This window comes from Curcuma longa, chromosome 8 (genome assembly GCF_044706935.1).
Source record: "Curcuma longa cultivar G26 ecotype Majalengka, Jawa Barat chromosome 8, ITB_CL_G26_1.1, whole genome shotgun sequence".
Taxonomy (NCBI): domain Eukaryota; kingdom Viridiplantae; phylum Streptophyta; class Magnoliopsida; order Zingiberales; family Zingiberaceae; genus Curcuma; species Curcuma longa.
Genome location: NC_133868.1, coordinates 13,396,355 through 13,416,202, shown reverse-complemented (window position 1 = coordinate 13,416,202; position 19,848 = coordinate 13,396,355). Strand labels below are relative to the sequence as shown.

The 19,848-nt window shown below is 36.3% G+C and overlaps 2 protein-coding genes across 4 annotated transcripts; one reads left to right on the top strand and one right to left on the bottom strand.

Annotated features, from left to right (window-relative positions):
- Window positions 1-127: 127 nt before the first annotated feature.
- LOC141833643 (putative disease resistance protein RGA3) lies at window positions 128-5,566 on the top strand. The gene is given in 4 exon segments (XM_074721127.1): window positions 128-759; window positions 761-4,578; window positions 5,012-5,061; window positions 5,143-5,566. Coding segments are annotated over 2 exon segments (4,104 nt in total). The 5' UTR covers window positions 128-186; the 3' UTR covers window positions 4,292-4,578; window positions 5,012-5,061; window positions 5,143-5,566.
- Window positions 5,567-14,714: 9,148 nt separating this feature from the next.
- Window positions 14,715-17,396, bottom strand: LOC141834124 (uncharacterized). Of its 3 annotated transcripts, none has more exons than XM_074721573.1 (7): window positions 17,193-17,396; window positions 16,879-17,125; window positions 16,722-16,804; window positions 16,532-16,648; window positions 15,656-15,758; window positions 15,027-15,170; window positions 14,715-14,914 (listed from the first exon to the last, which is right to left on the bottom strand). In XM_074721573.1, the coding sequence occupies exons 1-5, from the start codon at window positions 17,327-17,329 to the stop codon at window positions 15,734-15,736; spliced, it is 609 nt and encodes a 202-aa protein (XP_074577674.1). In that variant the 5' UTR covers window positions 17,330-17,396; the 3' UTR covers window positions 14,715-14,914; window positions 15,027-15,170; window positions 15,656-15,733. The 3 variants fall into 3 exon arrangements, with proteins under 3 accessions (XP_074577674.1, XP_074577676.1, XP_074577675.1); XM_074721575.1 differs by having other exon boundaries at window positions 15,127-15,170; XM_074721574.1 differs by lacking the exons at window positions 14,715-14,914; window positions 15,027-15,170 and adding an exon at window positions 15,236-15,255.
- Window positions 17,397-19,848: the final 2,452 nt, after the last annotated feature.

The following is a 19,848-nucleotide window of genomic DNA, read 5'->3' as shown; positions in this document are numbered from 1 at the left end:
TTCCTGATGACTAGTGTAAGTTTAATTTTGGTTAAAGTAGATGTTTCCCTTTTTTTATGACTATTTCTATTGCATATTTGTTTCTGAGATCCCAACTACTATGTGTTTTTTTTAATAGACGAAAGATGATTATGAATACTATCTAATTTATCTAAAATCACTAATTTATCTAATTTAGCAGCAACTATGGACGTAGTCTCGCCAATACTGTTAAAGGCTGGTGCAAGTTGTGTCATCAATAAACTATTTGACGTGGCCACTACTTATGTGCGAGATCAGTATTACTGGGAAACCGACTTGCTTGAAGAATTGCAAAGCCTCAAACGCAGACTTCCTCAGATCCAAGCAGTTGTTGGTTTTGCCGAAGAAAGATTAACTATGTATGAATCTTCTGATCCAGCATTAAAGGAATGGTTGTGTCAATTCAGGGATGGGATTGAGGAGGCCGAGGAAGTGCTGGATGATATGGAATATCTTGAACTGGAGAAGAAAGTTAACAGTGACAAAAGTATGCTTTCTAGAACGGTGGATGCTTCTGTTAAAGCAGCAAAAAGATTACTAAAATGTGATGATGTTCTTGGGAGATTAAGAACATGCGTGAAGAACTTGAACACCTCTGCTTCTGCTTCAGATGTTCAGAATTTTCTAACACTGGTGACGCAAAAGGATGGCAACAGCATTGGACAAATGGAGTATTATCATTCAAGTAGAATCACCAATCCTTTGCCTGTATTATCATTCAAGGGACGTGAGGAAGAAAAAAGAGAAAATCATTCAGTATTTGCTGGGAGAGTCGGTGGAAGAATCTGAAATTCAGATCAGTGAGAATGTGCATTGCCTTCCTTTGGTTGCGATGGGTGGTATGGGGAAGACTGCGCTGGCTCAACAAGTCTTTGATTATTTTGAAAATGTGAAGAAGGAACACTTCGACATCACAATCTGGGTATGTGACTCTTTACCTGTTCTCAATGCATCCAGTCTTATGAAGAAAATTCTGGAATATTCAACCCGCCAATCTGAATCTGGGCCATTGGAACTAATGCCAGTGAAGCTTAAGGAGAAGTTACATTCCAAAAGATTTTTACTTGTCCTAGATGATGTTTGGGATGACAAAAAACAGCTTGAGTGGGAGAAACTATGTACTCCACTGCTATATGGCCAAAAGGGTAGCTGGATACTATTAACAACTAGATTCGAATCAGTTGCGAAGATGGTCGCACAAGTAATCAGAGGAGGCACAATGGAGCCAATGATGTTGCGAAGCTTGCCAAATGATAAATGTCGTTCACTCCTCTACGAGCATGCATTTGCTTGTCAAGACCCAAGTAAATTCTCAGTGCTTAAAGAAATCGGTGAAGAAATAATAGAGAAATTGCATGGCGTACCTCTTCTAGCAAAGTCAATCGGAGGAGCGTTGAACAGTAAACTGGAAGTAGATCATTGGACGAGCATTTCAAGAAGTGAAGTGTGGAAAATACCACAAGATTCAAAATGCGAATTCATTCCAGCTCTTACACTCAGTTACATGATGCTTCCGTCACACTTGAAGCGGTGTTTTTCCTACTGCAGCATATTTCCTCAAGATTACAAATTAAATAAGCAAAAGCTAGTGTGTATGTGGGTGGCAGCAGGCCTAATTTACTCGGATGGATCAGAGGAGGGCTCGGATGAGGAGGACATAGCTAACTGCTACTTTGATATGTTGTGCAACAAATCTTTCTTTGATGTTCATACTTACAATCAGAGGCCATTTTGGGACGATCAATCTTTCTATGATACTGCAAGAGACTATTACACCATGCATGATATGTTGAGCGGTCTTGCTTGTCATGTCTCACGCTATGAATGTTGTAGAATTGTGCATGGCGCTCCCAGTTGCATTTTGGATTCCATCCGCCATTTATCTATTGCCAGTACCGCTGCTCAATTCCATGTTCTAACAAAGATGATGTGCAAATTACAGCATTTACGAACCCTCTGGATACAGTATGATGGGGATTCTCAACAACTTCTTGATTTTATTCGAGACACGTGTAAATCATTAAGAAGAATTCGAGTATTCAGTATAAATTCTGATGTCTTCATTGAACCTTATCAACTTTGGGAAAGCATCAGTGACTTTGTAAAACTACGATTTCTGGAAATGTCAGAGTGTGTGCTACCACAACCATCACTTTCAAAATGTAAGTTCTACTTCTTACAAGTTCTAATTGGTCTCGGACGGGCAAAAGATGCAAACAAGTTGACCAACTTAAGACATTTATACAAAGTAGAAGATAATGCACTTTTCTCAGTGGCTGAAGTTGGAAAGTTGACATCCCTCCAGGAATTATGCTTCGTTGTGGGCACAGAACCAGGATATAGAATAAATGAGTTAATGAATGTGGATAATCTCCGTAAATTAAGTATTCGGCAACTTTCCAATGTGCAGAGTCTTGAAGAGGCCAAGATGGTCAACTTGGTCAAGAAACGTTATCTCACAAGACTAGAACTGTGCTGGAATGAAGTAAGTAATCCTGGCATTGATCATCAGGAGGTTCTGGCGGCTCTACAACCCTCTCCTGCGATTATTAGAGAACTCATCATTAGAGAGTACAAAGGTGGTAGGTCTGCACCGTGGATGGATACTCTATCTCTTTCTCGGCTTGAATATCTTATGCTAGATTCTTGTACATGTTGGGAAGAACTACCCCCTCTATGGAAGTTGCCTGGCCTTAAGTTTTTAAGATTGTATCACATGAAAGCTATAAGAAGTTTGGGTTGTCACTTCTCTGATCAGATTGAGATACAATTTCCAGTTTTAGAGAAACTTGAATTTCGTGACCTTCCCCTCTGGGAGGAATGGAATGGTGCGGATGACTATATATGGTTCCCTCATATCAAAAGTTTTGAAATTGAAATGTGTCCCAAATTAAAGAAAATTCCTGACCTTCCGTTGTCTATAATTGATCTCTACATACCATTTTTGCAGTTAGAAGCTCTTCCACGGTTCTACAAGTGTTTTAACGGTTCTAGGACATTTGCAGGATTTCAGCAGCTGATGTCCCTCGAGTCCCTTAAAATACGTCACTCCTCAAAGATTGTGCAGATTGGATCAATTGGTGAAGAGGATGATAATATATTTCCATCGTCACTGATATATCTTGAACTTCATAAAATTGATGAACACAAAGATTTGGCAAGTTATCTACGAGGTCTTACTTCGCTCACTGACTTGCTTGTAAGTTGTTCACAGGGCATGACATCACTTCCGTTAGCAACTGAGCTGGAACATCTCACTACACTTCGAAGGTTGCATATTTCGGCTGGTGAAACCTTGACTTCACCAGGAGGCTTATATATTTTAAAATCTCTTAAATATCTGTGTATTTTTGATTGTCCGAAATTCCTCTCTGCTGAGGTTGAATCACAGGAATTTTTAAAAGACAAGACAAGGAAGCATGTGGAATCCTCTTCCTCAGTTTTTGATCACTCTGCAAGTAATATAGCTGCTGCTAGCATCCTTCCCTCCTCCCTTGTATCCCTACGTTTTAGAAACTCGGACATTTCGCAAGAGTCATTGGGTCGATGCCTTCAAGGCCTTACCTCCCTCAAACAGTTGACACTATCAATTTGCCATCATTTGGTCTCTCTTCCCAACATAGAGTATCTGCATAATCTCACAGCGTTGCAGGAATTGAGTATTTGTAATTGTGAAGAATTATGTGAATTGGAGTCATTGACGGCACTTGCATCTCTCAGAAATTTGTATATTATGTGCTGCCCCAAATTAGTCGCTACAACATTTTCCAGCCTACAAAATCCTGCAGCAACAACAGAACAAAATGCCTCAAAGAAAAAGAAGGGAACATTACCTTCACTCGAAGAGATTCAGATCGACAACATCTTCTATCTACCCATTTTGCCGATTCCAGAAAAGCTAAAGACTCTCAAAATAGAAAATTCTAAAGGGCTTATCGCTGAATTCATATCTTCTGAGATAGAGGAGTGGTTGTTGCAATGTCGGGAGTCTCTAGAAGTTTTAGCATGGGAACTGATTCCTCATCTGCAATTGGTACCCGCAAGTTTGGAGAGATTTTCATCGCTCAAGTATCTTTACATATTTTCTGCTCCAAAACTCAAGTCACTGCCCAGGATGCCTACCTCACTGGAGGAACTGCATATTTACGGATGCAGTGCAAAGCTTAAGAAGCGTTGCCAAGAGAACATAGGTCGGGACTGGCCTAACATCAAACACATCCGTAAAATTTATATTAGAGCGGATGAAGAGGACCAGGCCCAGGTGTGTTAATGCTAACAAGGAATCGCCACTTTGTTCATATTGCATCTTGTGTTTGCTTATTGAATCACCTCATTATCACTTACCATGCCATGGAATCGACTAAGTTTTCTCAAATTGCTTGTGCCCATTTTATTCTCTAAGCTATTTAATAATCTTCGTGTTGCTTATTTTGTGTTCTATACGTATCACCTCAGGCTCAACTAAATTGCAACTGTGTCAGCAGCAGGTTTTGGAGTTCCACATGATCACACATATATATATGATACCAAGCACAGGACCCGATCATTCATCAAAAGGTCAAGTTACTAAGCACAAGACCTAGTCATATCTTTATGCTTTAAGTTTCTGTTTCCATTTTGAAAATAACCCAAAAAGAGAAAGAATCCATGCCCAGATAATACTCAACTTTGTGTTGTTTTCCACATTTCTAAAACACAACTGATTTACTTGATGTATTCATTAGAAGGGCCACATTTCTAAAACACAACTGATTTCTAAAGCGATTGATTCTTCTGTTGAAGTTGCAAAAGGATTACTGAAATTTGATGTTCTTGGGATGCTTAAGGTTATAATCATGGCTGGTTAAGCATAGTGTAATCTCATCTTCTATTATTTGAAGCTTTCCTCAAAAACTATAATGAGTATATTTATCTATTTCCACTTTATATTATTTGTTTTCATGGTAAATTAATCTTCTTGATTATTTTTGAACTCTTGAAATGTTTGCAGGTTGACTTATAGTCATGAAAAGATAATCATATGCATTATCAATACCTGAGGTAATATATATCTTTCTTATGTTGATTAAATGAAAACATTCAATTTGTTGATCTTTCTTGAGAGTCTGTTATATCCAACAGTGAGCAGATATTGCTACCAAGAATTAGGTGACGATCAAACTTGTCTTCCAGTATGGTAGCTTCTGGTGAAATATATGAATAGAGAGACTATATATATGAAGTGCAGCTATAGCTTCTGGTGAAATATATGAATAGAGACTATATATTTGAAGTGCAGTTACAACTTCCTCAAGTTTCCCCCTCCCCTTTTGTTGATAATTGATTTGTCTCAGTATTAATTCAAACAAATCTATAAGAATTTCCAACCATGTATTTGATCTCATAAGCTCGTATATTTTGTTCAACGTTTGTATGGTTTAACATTCATCTTGTGATGCTCATTGAGAAGATACATTTATATGTTTTTTCTTGATTACTTGTACTCTACTCACATTCATCTGCTGTTCAATCGTTGTATCAATTTAGATGGAATTTTTCCCATTGACTTCTTTGTATGTGTCTCGTATCAACACAATTGTCGAATATAATCGGTGAAACTTCACTAATAGTGGTAAATTTCTTTCACTTTATTCTCTCAAATATGATGGAACAAATTAAAGAGTTATAAAGAATCAAAGCAACATATCAAAGACACAAACCACTCAACAGAAATATCAGTTGCCGCTTATAAATTTTTAAATTCATTTCATTTCACCTCTAAAACAGAGAGTTTAGCTTAATGTATGTATCCTTAAGCACATTTTTCTGAACACTTTTCCTTTCCTGCAAAAAGGAAAATAAATTAGGAATTTCTTGTCAATCAAAGCACAGAATTTATAGGCCGGCGTTCTCTTGTGAAGTATCCATCAATTCTGGAAATGCTTGTTAACTAAATGTAAAAGAACTGATACATGCTACACCAAGCCATCAACCAAACTAAACTAAAATGAATTTGACTTAATAAAAAACAATTGCATCAAATGATGTTTATTAACTCATAGTATGAAGTTGCAGATCAGTAGATTACATTGCCGATCATGGCAATGGCATCAAAAGACTGCTGCAGATTGAAAAGCCATGCATTAGTAATTATGCAAAGCCAGAAAAGAAGTATGAAACCAAAATGAGAGCATGATTCCATTAGTAGACTAGTGCAGTGATACATTAGAAATCCCACTAGTAGACATAAATTATGAATTGAAAATGGGTAAAATTATATTAAACCCGAAGGTTTAAGTCCTCTAGAATTTTAAGTTTATTACAATCTGATCTGTGTTAATAATTAAAAAGATTCAATTTTAGTCGCATAGCAAAAAAGCTAGCTCTATAGAAAAATTGTGAGCCATGTGACCTTGAGGTTACAACTTTGAATTGCTAAGATTAAACCATTATGTTATCTGTACATCTCAAGTTTAAGAGTCGATACAAGGCTTATACTTTCTTATAAAGTGTGATTAATTTTCTCTTCTTGTATATATATATATATATATATATATATATATATATATATATATATATATATATATATATATGAAACAAGTATGACGTGTTCAAATAAGACAAGTCTTTAACCTTCCTAGAGCTACAACCTATGCACCTTCTTCTTGTTCTGATCCTGGATCCAGTACGATCCAGGATCGATTCAGTGTGGTGATCATACTTGGATAGCTATTTTGCAAACATGGACCTAAAATATTAATTAGAACCCTTATGTATGCTACACTCATGAAAATTTTAAATTCAAATCCTCAATTTGAATTGTGCCAGAATGTCCTCTTCTTGCCATTAAAATGCTTCACCAAACTGTGGGTGAAGGAAATTGGCGGACTAATAATTCAATTAAAACATATATTTGTATTGAAATTTTGCAATAATCGTACTGTTTCTTTAAAAATAAGAAGAATTGTGATCTCTTGGTAGCTAGCTTCTTCTAGATGTTCATCATCGATCGATAACTGAACATGCATCTTAATTGACTGGTGGTTGGGACTCAAGCCCGGCCTCGGTTGGAATATAATCCTCTCCGGCCGACCAGCAGTACAGGGAGTAGCCGGAGGACCGATCGAGAACAAAAAGACTAACGATCGAGAGCACCGGAACTTAATTTGTGCAACATTAATTAATCTCCTCGATCGATCGGCCCGACCATCCGATCCCTTAATTAGCACATGAACTGTTAACATCGATTCATCATCATCATCGACGCTAGCTAATGATAATGCATGCTCGAAAACTACTTCCTATATATATTATATATATATGGTTGCATGCATGCATGTCTATATGTAAATTTGCTTTCCCTTCTGCATGCATGCATTCAGTTTTTTGTATTGCGATCTTTAATTTCTGGGTGGCTCCAAAAGTTGCTTTTTATAAAACTGGAGATCAGTCCCTTGTATTTGATTTGAATCAAATCTATATATTAATTGTATAAACCTTCAATTCGATAAGTGTTGCGCGCTGTGTGAGACAACAAACAACTTCAAATTATATCTTAATGCATGCTTCCTGTGCAGATCCAGTTGCATACCAATCATAGAAAAAGTCAAAGGAAGAAAAGTCCGCACATGACATCGACGGTCATATTATAATGCAGATCTAATTAATTGACAGGAACGTGCAGGCAACACCTGCGCAGAAAGTCAACTGGCCTTCTTGAAATATTGTATATATATATATATATATGTTTACTTGATTTAAATTGATCAATACTTGTCCTTCTTAAAGTCTTTTATGTGACAGTCTATTTAGTTATTTTCATCCTTTAGTACACGTACTATTTCTAAGTAATAGCTCGACTCTCAAAGAAATGACAAATAAATTAGGATTAAATTAAATTTTATTATGAACTATATATATAATAATTTAATTAATTACTGTTTGATGGGAAATACCTAGGTATGATATAATAAATAATACTTAGAATTAGGTTAATTACTGTTAAATATTAATTAAAAGTGCAATAATTTTCTTGTATCTTAATGCGTCATGTGCAGATCCAGCTGGATATCAATCATAGAAAAAGTCAAACAGGTCCGCACATGACACCGACGGTCATATTATAATGCAATGCAGATCCCATTAATTGGCAGGAACGTGCAGGGCAACATGTACGCAGAAAGTCAACTGTTCTTCTTGATTTATTGTCAGGAAAGCACAGGCAACATCTACGCAGAAAGTCAAGTCGTCTTCTTGGTTCTTCTGCATATCGATAGCAGGATACAACTTTAACCAGGTAATCAACTTAACTTTTCTTCTTCTCTAGCTACGTTTTTTTTGGTCAAATGTTTCTTTTGTATCTCTGCTTCATCTTTTTCTTTCTCTCTCGATTGTCTAATGATCGATATCAATTTACCTTTTTTCCTGCAGATTATAGGAAAGTTGTCTGAACACATCTATTTATTGTTATTATTATTATTATTATTATTATTATTATTTGAACAAGTTTAATTTTGAACGACAAGTAGATATGATACATTCCTCTTTTATCCTTTTTCTGTTTGTGTTACTAATTTTCTTTTTTCTAAGATCTCACCTATTATATCTGTAGTTTTTAGGAAGTTGAAGATCATGAATCATATCTAGTTTATCTTAGATCCTTGATCGATTGCTGAAGCTTTGTTTGTTCATTTACATTTTGTTTCTGGTGACCAGAGTTAGTTGTCTGAACAAGTTTAATTTTAGTTAACAAGTTGATGTTTCCCTATTTTTTCCATTACGGTTTCTATTGCAAATTTGTTTCTGAGATATCCCAACTACAATTGTCACATCCCGGGTGTGTCATTCCTAGTAATAAAAGAGATCTCATTGGAATTACACATTAATGTATCAACTTTATTTATATCATATACACAATAAAACGATACATATAAAATGACATATGAAACAAAACGTAAATAAACGTAAAATAAATCAGGAATTAATCCGTGCGCAATTCTATATAAAGCGAAACCAACTATAATATTAAAAGTGTGTCTGCGCTTGATAGGAAACCAAATGACTAAGTGGATAATCAAAATAGTTGTGCATGAATTTAATTTTATTTAAGAAGTCAAAGAAGAACAATTCATTATTGCAACTTTTAATTCTTCTTTAAGTTCTCAAATTATACATAAATGTATATTTATGATCATCTAATATTATTTATATGTTGGAATTAGAATTTATCTGTGTAATCATCAATTAAGATAAATTTTAAAGTTTTACTAGGGATGTCAATTCGGGTGGGTCGAGTGGATTCGGGTCGGGTCAAAGCAACAATATTACAAAAACATCTCAATCCAAACACAACTCAAAAACCCTAAACCCGAACCCAGATAACCCAACCAACCTGAATAACCTGACCAACTAGATTAAAAAAGATTTGGAAGGCTGGAAAGTTACGGTATAGGCACTTGGAGATGCTAAGAGAAAGGGTTCATCATTAGCTTTAGACCACAAGATTTGTAAAGAGTCACTACTCCTCACGATATCGCCTTGGTAATTCATGCGGTGATAGCAAATTACAATGTGGCTAGAGTATTCATTGATACAGGAAGCTCCGTCAACGTAATTCAAAGTGGTCTTTGATAGAATGCAGATCGACCGAGAAGAACTAAGGTTTATGTCGATAGCTCTATTCGGATTCATCGGATATGAAATATAGTCGTTAGGCCAAATCAACTTCCCTCTCTCTTTAGGCGAGGAGCCCTTATGACAAACTCGGAACACCATCTTCACAATAGTAGATGCTCCCTCTTCCTATAATTTCATTATGGGAAGGCTAACAATCAACGCATTCAAGCGGTGGTCTCTTCTTTTGATCAGAAGTTAAAATTCCCGGTGGTCGATCATATAAGCTCAGTCAGTAGGGATAAGACTGTCTCTTGAAAGTGTTATACCGGATGGTTCATACAAACCTTAAAAAGATGCGGAGAATTTCATGCGAAGAGATACACTCCTTACAAGAAACGCTTGTCCAACAACTGACACACGACAAATAAGTACAGATTGTACCTAGTCTATCTGACAGAGTCACTCAAATCGTAGCCTTGGCACCGGAGCTTAAGACAGAGTTGATCGCTTGTCTCATTCAGAACAATAATATTTTCGCCTAGTCTCCTCATAAAGTCACAGGGGTAGCATCCACCATAATAGAACATTGACTTAGCATCCTCTCAGAGTCTCGACATGTTCAATAAAAAAAAGATACTTTGGACCCGAGCAAGACAAAGTAATCCGTAGTGAAATCACTAAACTCCTCAAAGTCGGACACATCCAAGAAGTCTAATTTCCAATATGGCTAGTAAACATAGTGTTGGCACCGAAGCCCAGAGGCAAATGGTGATGCATTGACTTCCGGGACCTCAAAAAGTCTGCCTCAAGGAATGTTATCCGCTCCCTAGAATCGATCAACTAGTAGACTCGACCTTGGGATGCGAATTCATATGTATGCTAGATGCATATTAAGGATATCACCAAATTTCTTTAGCTAAGAAAGATCAGGAAAGAGTTGGTTTCTTCACATCTGACGGGAGTTTTTGTTATACAGTTATGCCTTTTCGGTTGAAAAATACAAGAGCTACTTGTCGACGACTTATGGATTGGTCTTAGACACTAGATAGGCCACAACATCAAGGTATACGTGAATGATATACTAATCAAATTAGCTTAGGTTGAAAACCTGATTAGTGATGTCAAGGAGACATGCAATACCTTACAGAGTATAATCTCAAATTAAATCCGAGCAAGTGCCTATTCGGCGTAAAAAGTGATCGCTTCCTCAGATACAGTCACTGAGAGAGGGATAGAACCCAACCCGACCCGACCTAGAGTCATGTGGAGCTATTAAGCTAGAGGAAGGAGGATTAGACAAATCTTGAATGGTAGCTAGTTGGCGATCTTAGCCTTGGATCCTGTAGGCCCAACCTTAGCCTTAAGCCTTGGATCCCGGCCTTAGCCCAACCTCATACGCCGACCTCTGCTCGGTTCAATCTCATGGGCCAACCTTATCAAGGCCTCGAGTCTCGGGTATCGACCTCAACCTCTCACATGTCGACTTTAGCTCAACCTCAGGTCTCGGATCTCGACCTTGGCCTTTGCTCGGCCTCAAGTCCTGACCTCGACCTTTATCGAGTCTCGGGTCTTAACCTTCGCTTGTCTAATACGCCAACCTCAGATCTCGACCTTGACCTTTACTCGTTCTTATACATTAACCTTATGGCAGCCTTAGGTCCCTACCTCGGCCTCCGCTCGGTCTCATGCACCGATCTCATTTCAGTCTCGGATCTCAACCTCGGCCGCATGTGCCGACCCCCACTCGGTCTCGGGTCCCAACCTTGACCTCTACCAGATCTCAAGTCCCGATCTCGACCTCTGCTCGGTCTCATGCACCGCCCTCATCTCAGCCTCATGTCTCAACCTCAGTTGCATGCGCATACCCTCGATAGGTCTCAAATCCTGACCTCGATCTGTAATGGGTCTCAGGTCCTGACCTCGGCTCGATCTTATGCTTCGACCTCATCTAAGCCTTATGTTGAGCCCAAAAAGCTGACTTGCCCGTAAGATCATGAAACCCTAAGACTGTTTCTCTAAAAAAATAAGTAAAATATCCTGGAAGACATAAAAAATTAGAGCACGTATATCGAAGTGTACCATAAACTGTAGCACGTATTTTCACAATATATCTTAAACGGATATTGATGTTTTGGAGACGGATACATTGATAAATCTATAAAAGATTATTCATGCCGAGGCACAGGTATGCACATACAAAACCCTATTTTTCCAAACTATTTAATCTCTTTCTTCTCACAAAACCCTAACTTGAATATCGGAGTGGCTTGTCGGGATCCTCCCTCCACCCGACGCCATTCAAACCCTTTTTTTAGAGTGCTTTTCTGGTTCCTTCATCCCTTCTAGTGACTATCTCCGAGGAACATGTACGTCAGTCCATTCGTCGACCAGTGGTTTGATCATCCACGGTATTTGGCGGAAATATATATCTTATCAATTAGTCTGAACGACCAACTCAAGTTAATTTCATATGAAGTGTTTTGATTTAAGTATCATTGTAAGATTCACAAGTAAAAGATATCAATCAAGATGCTACAAGTATCTACAACACAAATAACAAGGATCATGGAAGGTCAAGTAATATAAAAACATACATCAATGGAAGAATAATACAGAATGTCTATTTAATTTTTGAAATAACCCTTTCTCTAATTTATCCTCATATGAATATTCCACATATGAATAGAAAGTAATATTAATTATTTATTCTCTAATAGTTTGATTATTTTAAAGATATTTCATTATTTTAAATATTATTTTAATCATTTTTTAAAGATAATTATACAAACACATATATAATTCATTTATTTATTTATTCATGTATAAGGAAATATATGAGTCCAAAGATAGAAGTTATCTATTTTTATTTATAGCAAAAACTTTGAGTATCGGTAGACGATTATCGTGCTTCACTCCAATTCGTATCTACAAACACAATACAAAAATAACTCAAATAATCGAAATGCTATCTAATAAGAACAATAATATAAAATTTAAATATTATCTACGACTCAAAGTCAAATGATCATTTTGATCTCGCTTCCCTGTAAGATTTAGCATTTCTACATGAGATCTCCATTCCGATCTAGTTAACCATCCTAACTACAAAATGGATAAAGAAAAGGGTCAAAATATACCTTTTAAGGGCTGCTGTAGTTGTTGGAAAAGAAGGTAGTAAACTAAGGTTGTGTTCCTCTCTATGCTGATGGCCTCAGCTAGCCTCGGCAAGCTGCGGCGGCTGCTGCCGAGGTACAAGAACAGCAAGGGCAATAAACGAGGAGAGAAAGAAGGAAGACGGCGAGGCTATCGACGACTAGTGGCTGAAAAAGAGCAGCAACTAGGGGTGTTATGTTGGATAAGAAGAAAGGCGTTCTTGCTCGTTGATTGCAGAAGAGGAAGATGGAGATTTTTTGCCGTTGGAGAAGAGAAGAAAATAAGAGAGACCCAGATAACACGATCTCGCTCCATGGGTCGCCAGATTTTACAGAAGTAGGTCAGGTCCTTTTTCTTAGTTTTATTTATTAGTGAACAAAATTCATTGCCTTCTGGCTCATATGCTGAACATATTTCTGAAAGAAAAGAAAAAACAGAATTCTGATTCATGTCTGGTTAATGCCCTGATCAAACGTGCTGTTTAAACTGTTCTGTAATCTTATGAATTCACAGAAGACAAAATGTTGTCCAATTAAATAGAGGGATTAAACTACTGTTAAATTAATACTATATAAATATTCCTAGAAGGGCAAGGAGTCCAAATTTGATCTTAGTTGATGATTTGAAAGTGGTTTAGTCGATCAAACAGTTGATTTAAATAACTTAATGGTCCAGAATAGTTTTCCCCTCAAAATCAACTGACTTCTCCTTAGAATCATTTCTTCTAACGTTACATGCTTATTTTGATGATTGGGTAAGTGATCCTATTGATATACAATCTACTACTGATTTGTGTTTCTACTTTGGTGATTCCCTCATCATACTGCACACTTACTATAGTGCTTCAGAATTCAATATTGTTTGCTAATTTTGGAGTATCGCAAGCTACGCCTATTCCATTCTATTATGGCAATTAAAGTGTCCAAGTTGTCGATATCTCCTACTGTTATACTGAACATATTAAAATCTATTGTCATTTTGTTTAATGTCATCTATGAAACGTTCAATACTATTCCTTTGTGATTTATAACTTAAATTCAAATTTGTCTCAGCCTTCAACTAAATAATTGACAAACATTTTTATTAAATCTCACACTAGCAATCCTTTTATGGTTTATGTTAACCAAATCATTGGATGTTAAATATAATTTAGTTTTTGTGTAAATAATAGATAAATTATGTGTATAATTTTGGAGAATACTTTTGCATAAAGAAAAGCCTTGTGATTTTATTAGATATGTACAACTCATCCGTGCAAGCATTAAGAGATGCAAATATATTAACAATTATTTGCTCTAGTGACAGATGAAATATATTTGAAAGGTTTCTTGCTAAAGGTCGGAAGTTAGATTCATATAACAGTAACATTGTCAGACACTACAAAAATTAAAGCAAATAGCGACGGACGATTTCCGTCGCTATTCGGTCGCTAATCGAGCTTAGCGACCGAATAGCGACGGAAATCGTCCGTCGCGAAAAATTCCGTCGCTGACGTCACTTTAGCGACGGAATTTAAATTTCCGTCGCTAATTAGAGACGGAAATTTTTTTCCGTCGCTAAAAGTAGCGACGAACTATTTTTTCCGTCTCTAAGAATTAGAGACGGAATTTATATTTCCGTCTCTAAAATTAGCGACTCTCTAATTAGCGACGGAAATTTAAATTCCGTCGCTAAGTTTAGAGACGGAAATATAAATTCCGTCTCTAATTAGAGACGGAAATTTAAATTTCGTCGCTAATTTTAGAGACGGAAATATAAATTCCGTCTCTAATTAGAGACGGAAATTTAAATTCCGTCTCTAATTTTTAAAAAAAAATAAAAAAAAAAAAGTTTATTAGCGACGGAATTTATCATTCCGTCGCTAATAATTTATTTTTTTATATATTTTAATTTTGTTTTTGAATTTCCTGTTTGTATATCAATCAAACAAATATAACAGTAATACATTAATAACCCAATAATAATAAAACAAAATACTAATACAATATTTGAATACACGACATGTCAATATATCTGAATACAATATTAATACAATCTGAATACAATAATATCTGAATACAACACAAATCTTTAGATACACTGATCCTACAAAATACAATAATATATCAAAAACTTATCTAAACAAGCCCAACCAAAAGAGAAGATCCTACAAAAAGACAATAAAAATAGGTTAGTAATAATTTAATTATAACAACCTATTTGAAAAATGCGCATTTGAATACAATATCTGAATACAATATCTAAATATAAAATCTTACAAAAACGAGCCCAGCCAAAATAGAAGATCCTACAAAAAGAAAATAAGATAGGTTAGTAATAATGTAATTATAACAACCTATTTGAAAAATACTAACATACCTTGCAGACAGCTATTGATCCACATCAAACATTAAATTTATATACTGCAATGTCGACCATTAAATTTATATACAGCAGTTATATAAGTCTTTCTGAAAGATGAAATATTAATAGATGAATAAGCAATACCTGCATAAAACATCAATAGATAATTCCATTAGTTTGAATACCTGCATAAAACATCAATAGATAATTCCATTAGATAATTCCAAAGCCTGCTGGCAATGATGACCAAAATATATAATTCTAGACTTTCTTAAAAAATGAAAAATTAATGATGCAGACAATGACAATTATAGGCTTATAAGTTCAACAGAAGTAGAAAAAAGATAGTCATATTTTAAAGGGCAAATAACTTAACATGGAACCCGAAGTTGATTTGGATGCAAACAGGGTCCTTATTTTTCATATCTTTTCGGTAAACACTAGACAAAATTTCAAGTCTACTCCTATAAAACAACTTCAGGGACACAGGCCATTTGGCTAGTTTAAAATAAGATACAAATCATAACATACACCAGTAGCATACCTATAAAATTAGAGAGTATTCTTTATCCTTGATTTGTTGAACTTTATCCTTCAAATATAGCAGAACTTGAGGCCTCCTCTACCAAATTTCCTCCAAACCACACCTGTGAATTAGACTAAAAAAATATGAAGAAGAGGATCTATGAATTAAAAAGTACTAATAACACCAATACTTACCACCCGCCAACAACTAAGCCTTTTGTAGAATATCAATCCACCTTGTTTAGCATGCATGTTTCTAAAGATAATGAGAACTGATATTTCAAATCTGGCCAACCAACCTATTGCATTGTGTGCAAAAACGACACAGTTCACAAAGCCTAGAGTTGCATATTTTGCACCAAGAAAATAGGGCCATGATGCATAGAAAGTTAATGTATTATTCCTATAATAGATAAAGATTTCACTGTATGACTTTCAATTGCATTGTGTGCAGCTGAACATTAGTTCAGCAAGCCGAGAGTTGCACATTTTGCACCAAGAAAATAGGGCCATGGTGTATAGAAAGTTAATGTATTATTCCTACAACAGACAAGTATTTCACTGTATGCCAGCACACAGTTCGGCAAGCCTAGTGTTGCACATTTTGAACAAAGAAAATAGGGCATAGCGTATAGAAAGTTAATGTTTTATTCCTATAACAGAAAATATTTCACTGTATGACTTTCCAATAATCTGATCCTGCATTCAAAGCCACTGATTTTGATGTAAAGAGGGTGGTTTGAGGTTGTAGCTTCAAGCACCTACCATTTGAGCATGATCCATCATTTGTTGTTAGCGTTGATATCAATAAATGATGCTAGAACAGCGTCAACGCCAATAATATGTGGCATTTATCTACAAATCTTGTATATGATTTGAAATTGATAACACATACCTGTTACGCACTGCAAGAGACCTCCGCAGGACATCTATCGTACTCTCAAGGTTACGCCCATTTCCAAGTGATGCAAACTTCAAAATCTCTCCTTCTTCCAAATTGACATCCATTGCACTAAACTATCAGAAAAATCACAACGAGATCATTATCCAAATTGAGAAGCCGCAAAAGAATAAGCTTCTCTTACAGTTTAAGCGTAGCAAGCTCCTTAGCCAACCCTAAACTCCTCTCCTCTAGTTTTGCACACTCTGATGACTTCCTATTCAACTCCTGCAACAGGAAGCCGCAAAATTGCAACCTTGAAGACAGATTATCAAAGCTACCAAAGGAACACTCATTTTTACCTCTGTCTTTACACAAAGAAACTGCTGCATGCGATCTCTTTCTAGCTTGATTTCTTCCCTTTTGGATTCTTCCTGTTTGGCTAATTTCTTCCAGACAGAGACCTTGGTAAACGAAAGAAAAGAACAAATTTCTTCAGTGGTGGATTGGAAGTAGAGCCGAGTAGGGCGATTGCGCGAACAGGACTGCTTGCAGATGGGGCAGGCCGCCTTCTGGCCGGCGGGGCAGTACTCGAGCCATTGCTGCAAGCTGATTCCCAATCCATGAGATCATGAATTCAAAGAAGTGGAATTGGGTTTTCCAGAAGTGATGTTACCAGAGTTCGTGCAGGACGTGGCCGCAGACGGGGATGCACTGGAGGTGTTCGGCGAGGGGTTTCAGGTCTTCGTAACAGATGGCGCAGATCGGCTTCGACGATGAAGTAGCGCCTTCGTCTCCTACGCTGGAGCACATCGTGTGACCCTCCACCTCCTCCTCTTCCGACGCCAATCTCCGGACTCCGGACGCCGGGAGGAGAGGACGCCGGAGGAGGAGAGGAGAGTTCGCCAGAGGAGAGTTCGCCGGTAGGAGATGACGCCGGAAGGAGAGGACAGCAGAGGAGAGTTCGCCGGGAGGAGAGGACGCCGGAGGAGAGTTCGCGCAGGAGAAGAGGAGAAGCTGTTCGCGCAGGAGAGAAGAAAAGGATCAGGAACCCTAAAACCCTAAAATGCGCGATAATAGCGACGGAATTTAAATTCCGTCGCTATATTAGCGACGGACGTTTCTATTCCGTCTCTAATTTAGCGACGGAATACAATATTCCGTCGCTAAAATATTTTTTAATGCAGAAATTAATATTTTCATTTCTATCTAACGACGGAATATTTAAATCCGTCGTTATAATTAGCGACGGAAAATTAATTTCCGTCTCTAATTAGAGACGGAATATTAATTTCCGTCTCTAATTAGAGACGGAAATATAAATCCGTCGCTAATTAGCGACGAAATTAATTTCCGTCTCTAATTAGAGACGGAAATGAATATTCCGTCGCTAATTATAATTAATTCCGTCTCTAATTCCGTCGTTATTTCGTGAATTTCTTGTAGTGAGCACATTCTTTACGTCCACGTGCAAACACCATTGTTGGAAACACCTATCGACGTGTTTGAAATCATTTTGAAGAAAGAAACCACCGGAAAGATAGAGATGCCTCGATGACAGATTTTAGACAAATCTGCATTGTTGATCCAATTGCGGCATCGTATTAGGTGTTTCAATCTGACTTCTCTGCTAAAATTTGTTCTTCCTTTCCTTGGTTTGGAAACATCATTGCTAATCTTTTTGATTTCTATTCCAGGGATTCACAACTTTGTAAAAGCATCAGAGTATTATTAAGTCATACTGCTTCATATCTCAGCTTTTCTGATGATATATGAAACAAACAACCACGAACTTTTATGTAGGGCAACCACCTTTCTGCTCAAATCGAGCTTTGTAGTCTCAAATTCTAGTAAATAGAACTAAGTCATAGCAGATTGATTGTTTATTGAAACGAATAGCTCGAATATTTGGTTAGTTATTTTTTTTCTTTGGATGAAAATTAATGAAATTATATGTATTAAAAAAACACGGATTGATGCGCCTAAAAGCTTCTATTTTGTAAAAATTGTTCGAAATGGTTCTCTTTCTCATGAAATTTCAAATTCAGTATTACTGACTATATATATTCAAAAAATTATAAATATATGTACATATATAGCTGTCAAACAGATTTTTTGTAATAAAAAATGTGGTTATAATCTATACCCAGTAGCTACATCTCTGGGGGGTGGTCGGCCCGTTTTTAGTCCCACTAAAATTTTCCACGCGACCACCAGGGTAAATCGGGAAGCGCATAATGGCGGCACAATCCCCAGAAAAAAATTGCCCAGCATCCTTTAAAAATGCGTTCCCCGTTTGGAGGAAAATTCCTACGGTTTTCATGCTTTTACCTACGCCGTAGCTGGGTATATGACAATTTTCTTGTAGTGTCATGAAATTTCAAATTCGGATGTCCTGACTATATATATTCAAAAAATTATAAATATATGACATATAGAGCTGTCAAACGGATCATTTCATAACGAAGTGGACTAATTCATTAAAAATCTATCATATATTAGAGGGGAATGGACCGATCCACCAACTTGGTGAGTTGAAAAATCTCCACTCTAACCCAACTCAAGATGGATTGCGGGTTAGACGGGCTAACCCACGGACATGTTGAAAAATAAAAAATATTAAAAATATTAAAAATTTTAAATTTAGATTATAATTTAAATTGATGAAGTTGAAAATTTTAAACTTGAATTGTAATTTAGACGGATTAAACTCATTAATTCATTGAGTTTTTTATTTTAATTTTAAAATTTAAAATAAATTAATAAACTTTCTCAATCCGCGAACCAACCCAAGCTTATCGTGAGCCAATCCACACGGATCGTGAATTTAAGGTGAATTATGTGCAAGTAAAATATCCCAAATCGAAACGCAGCATGTCAAGGTCTCTGAGCAACTCTAAAGAAACTGAATCAAGGTAGTATTAAATCTGTGCCTGTAAATCTGGAAGCCAAAGAATGTAGATAGTTAGCCAAAGGCTAAGTGGATAATCAGAAAAGATGTGTATGAATTTAATCTTAATTAAGAAGCCAAGAAATTAGGGTGGATCATAATTTCATATTGTCACTTTAAGTTCTTGTATAGTTTCCATTGGTATATAATATACATATATGTATATATATCTATTTATCATTCTTTTCATTTATTATTATCTGAAATCAGGTAATATTATTATTATCTATCATCACCAGCATTATCAATCTTTGTTATTTAAACAAGTTGTATCATCACCAGTATAATCTCAATATGGTCAAATGTTATAAACAGTATCAACATTTATATAATTAATTAAAAAGTGCACAACATGAGCCAATATCATCAGAGTGTAGTAATA

Excerpts from the sequence above, each read along its gene's own strand:
- LOC141834124 (XM_074721573.1), bottom strand. The coding sequence starts at position 17,329 with ATGTGCTCCAGCGTAGGAGACGAAGGCGCTACTTCATCGTCGAAGCCG. Across the intron at positions 16,649-16,721 it reads GAGCTTGCTACGCTTAAACT|TGCAATGGATGTCAATTTGG; the intron begins GTAAGAGAAGCT and ends CTGATAGTTTAG. Across the intron at positions 15,759-16,531 it reads TCTCTTGCAGTGCGTAACAG|GTGTGGTTTGGAGGAAATTT; the intron begins GTATGTGTTATC and ends TCTAATTCACAG.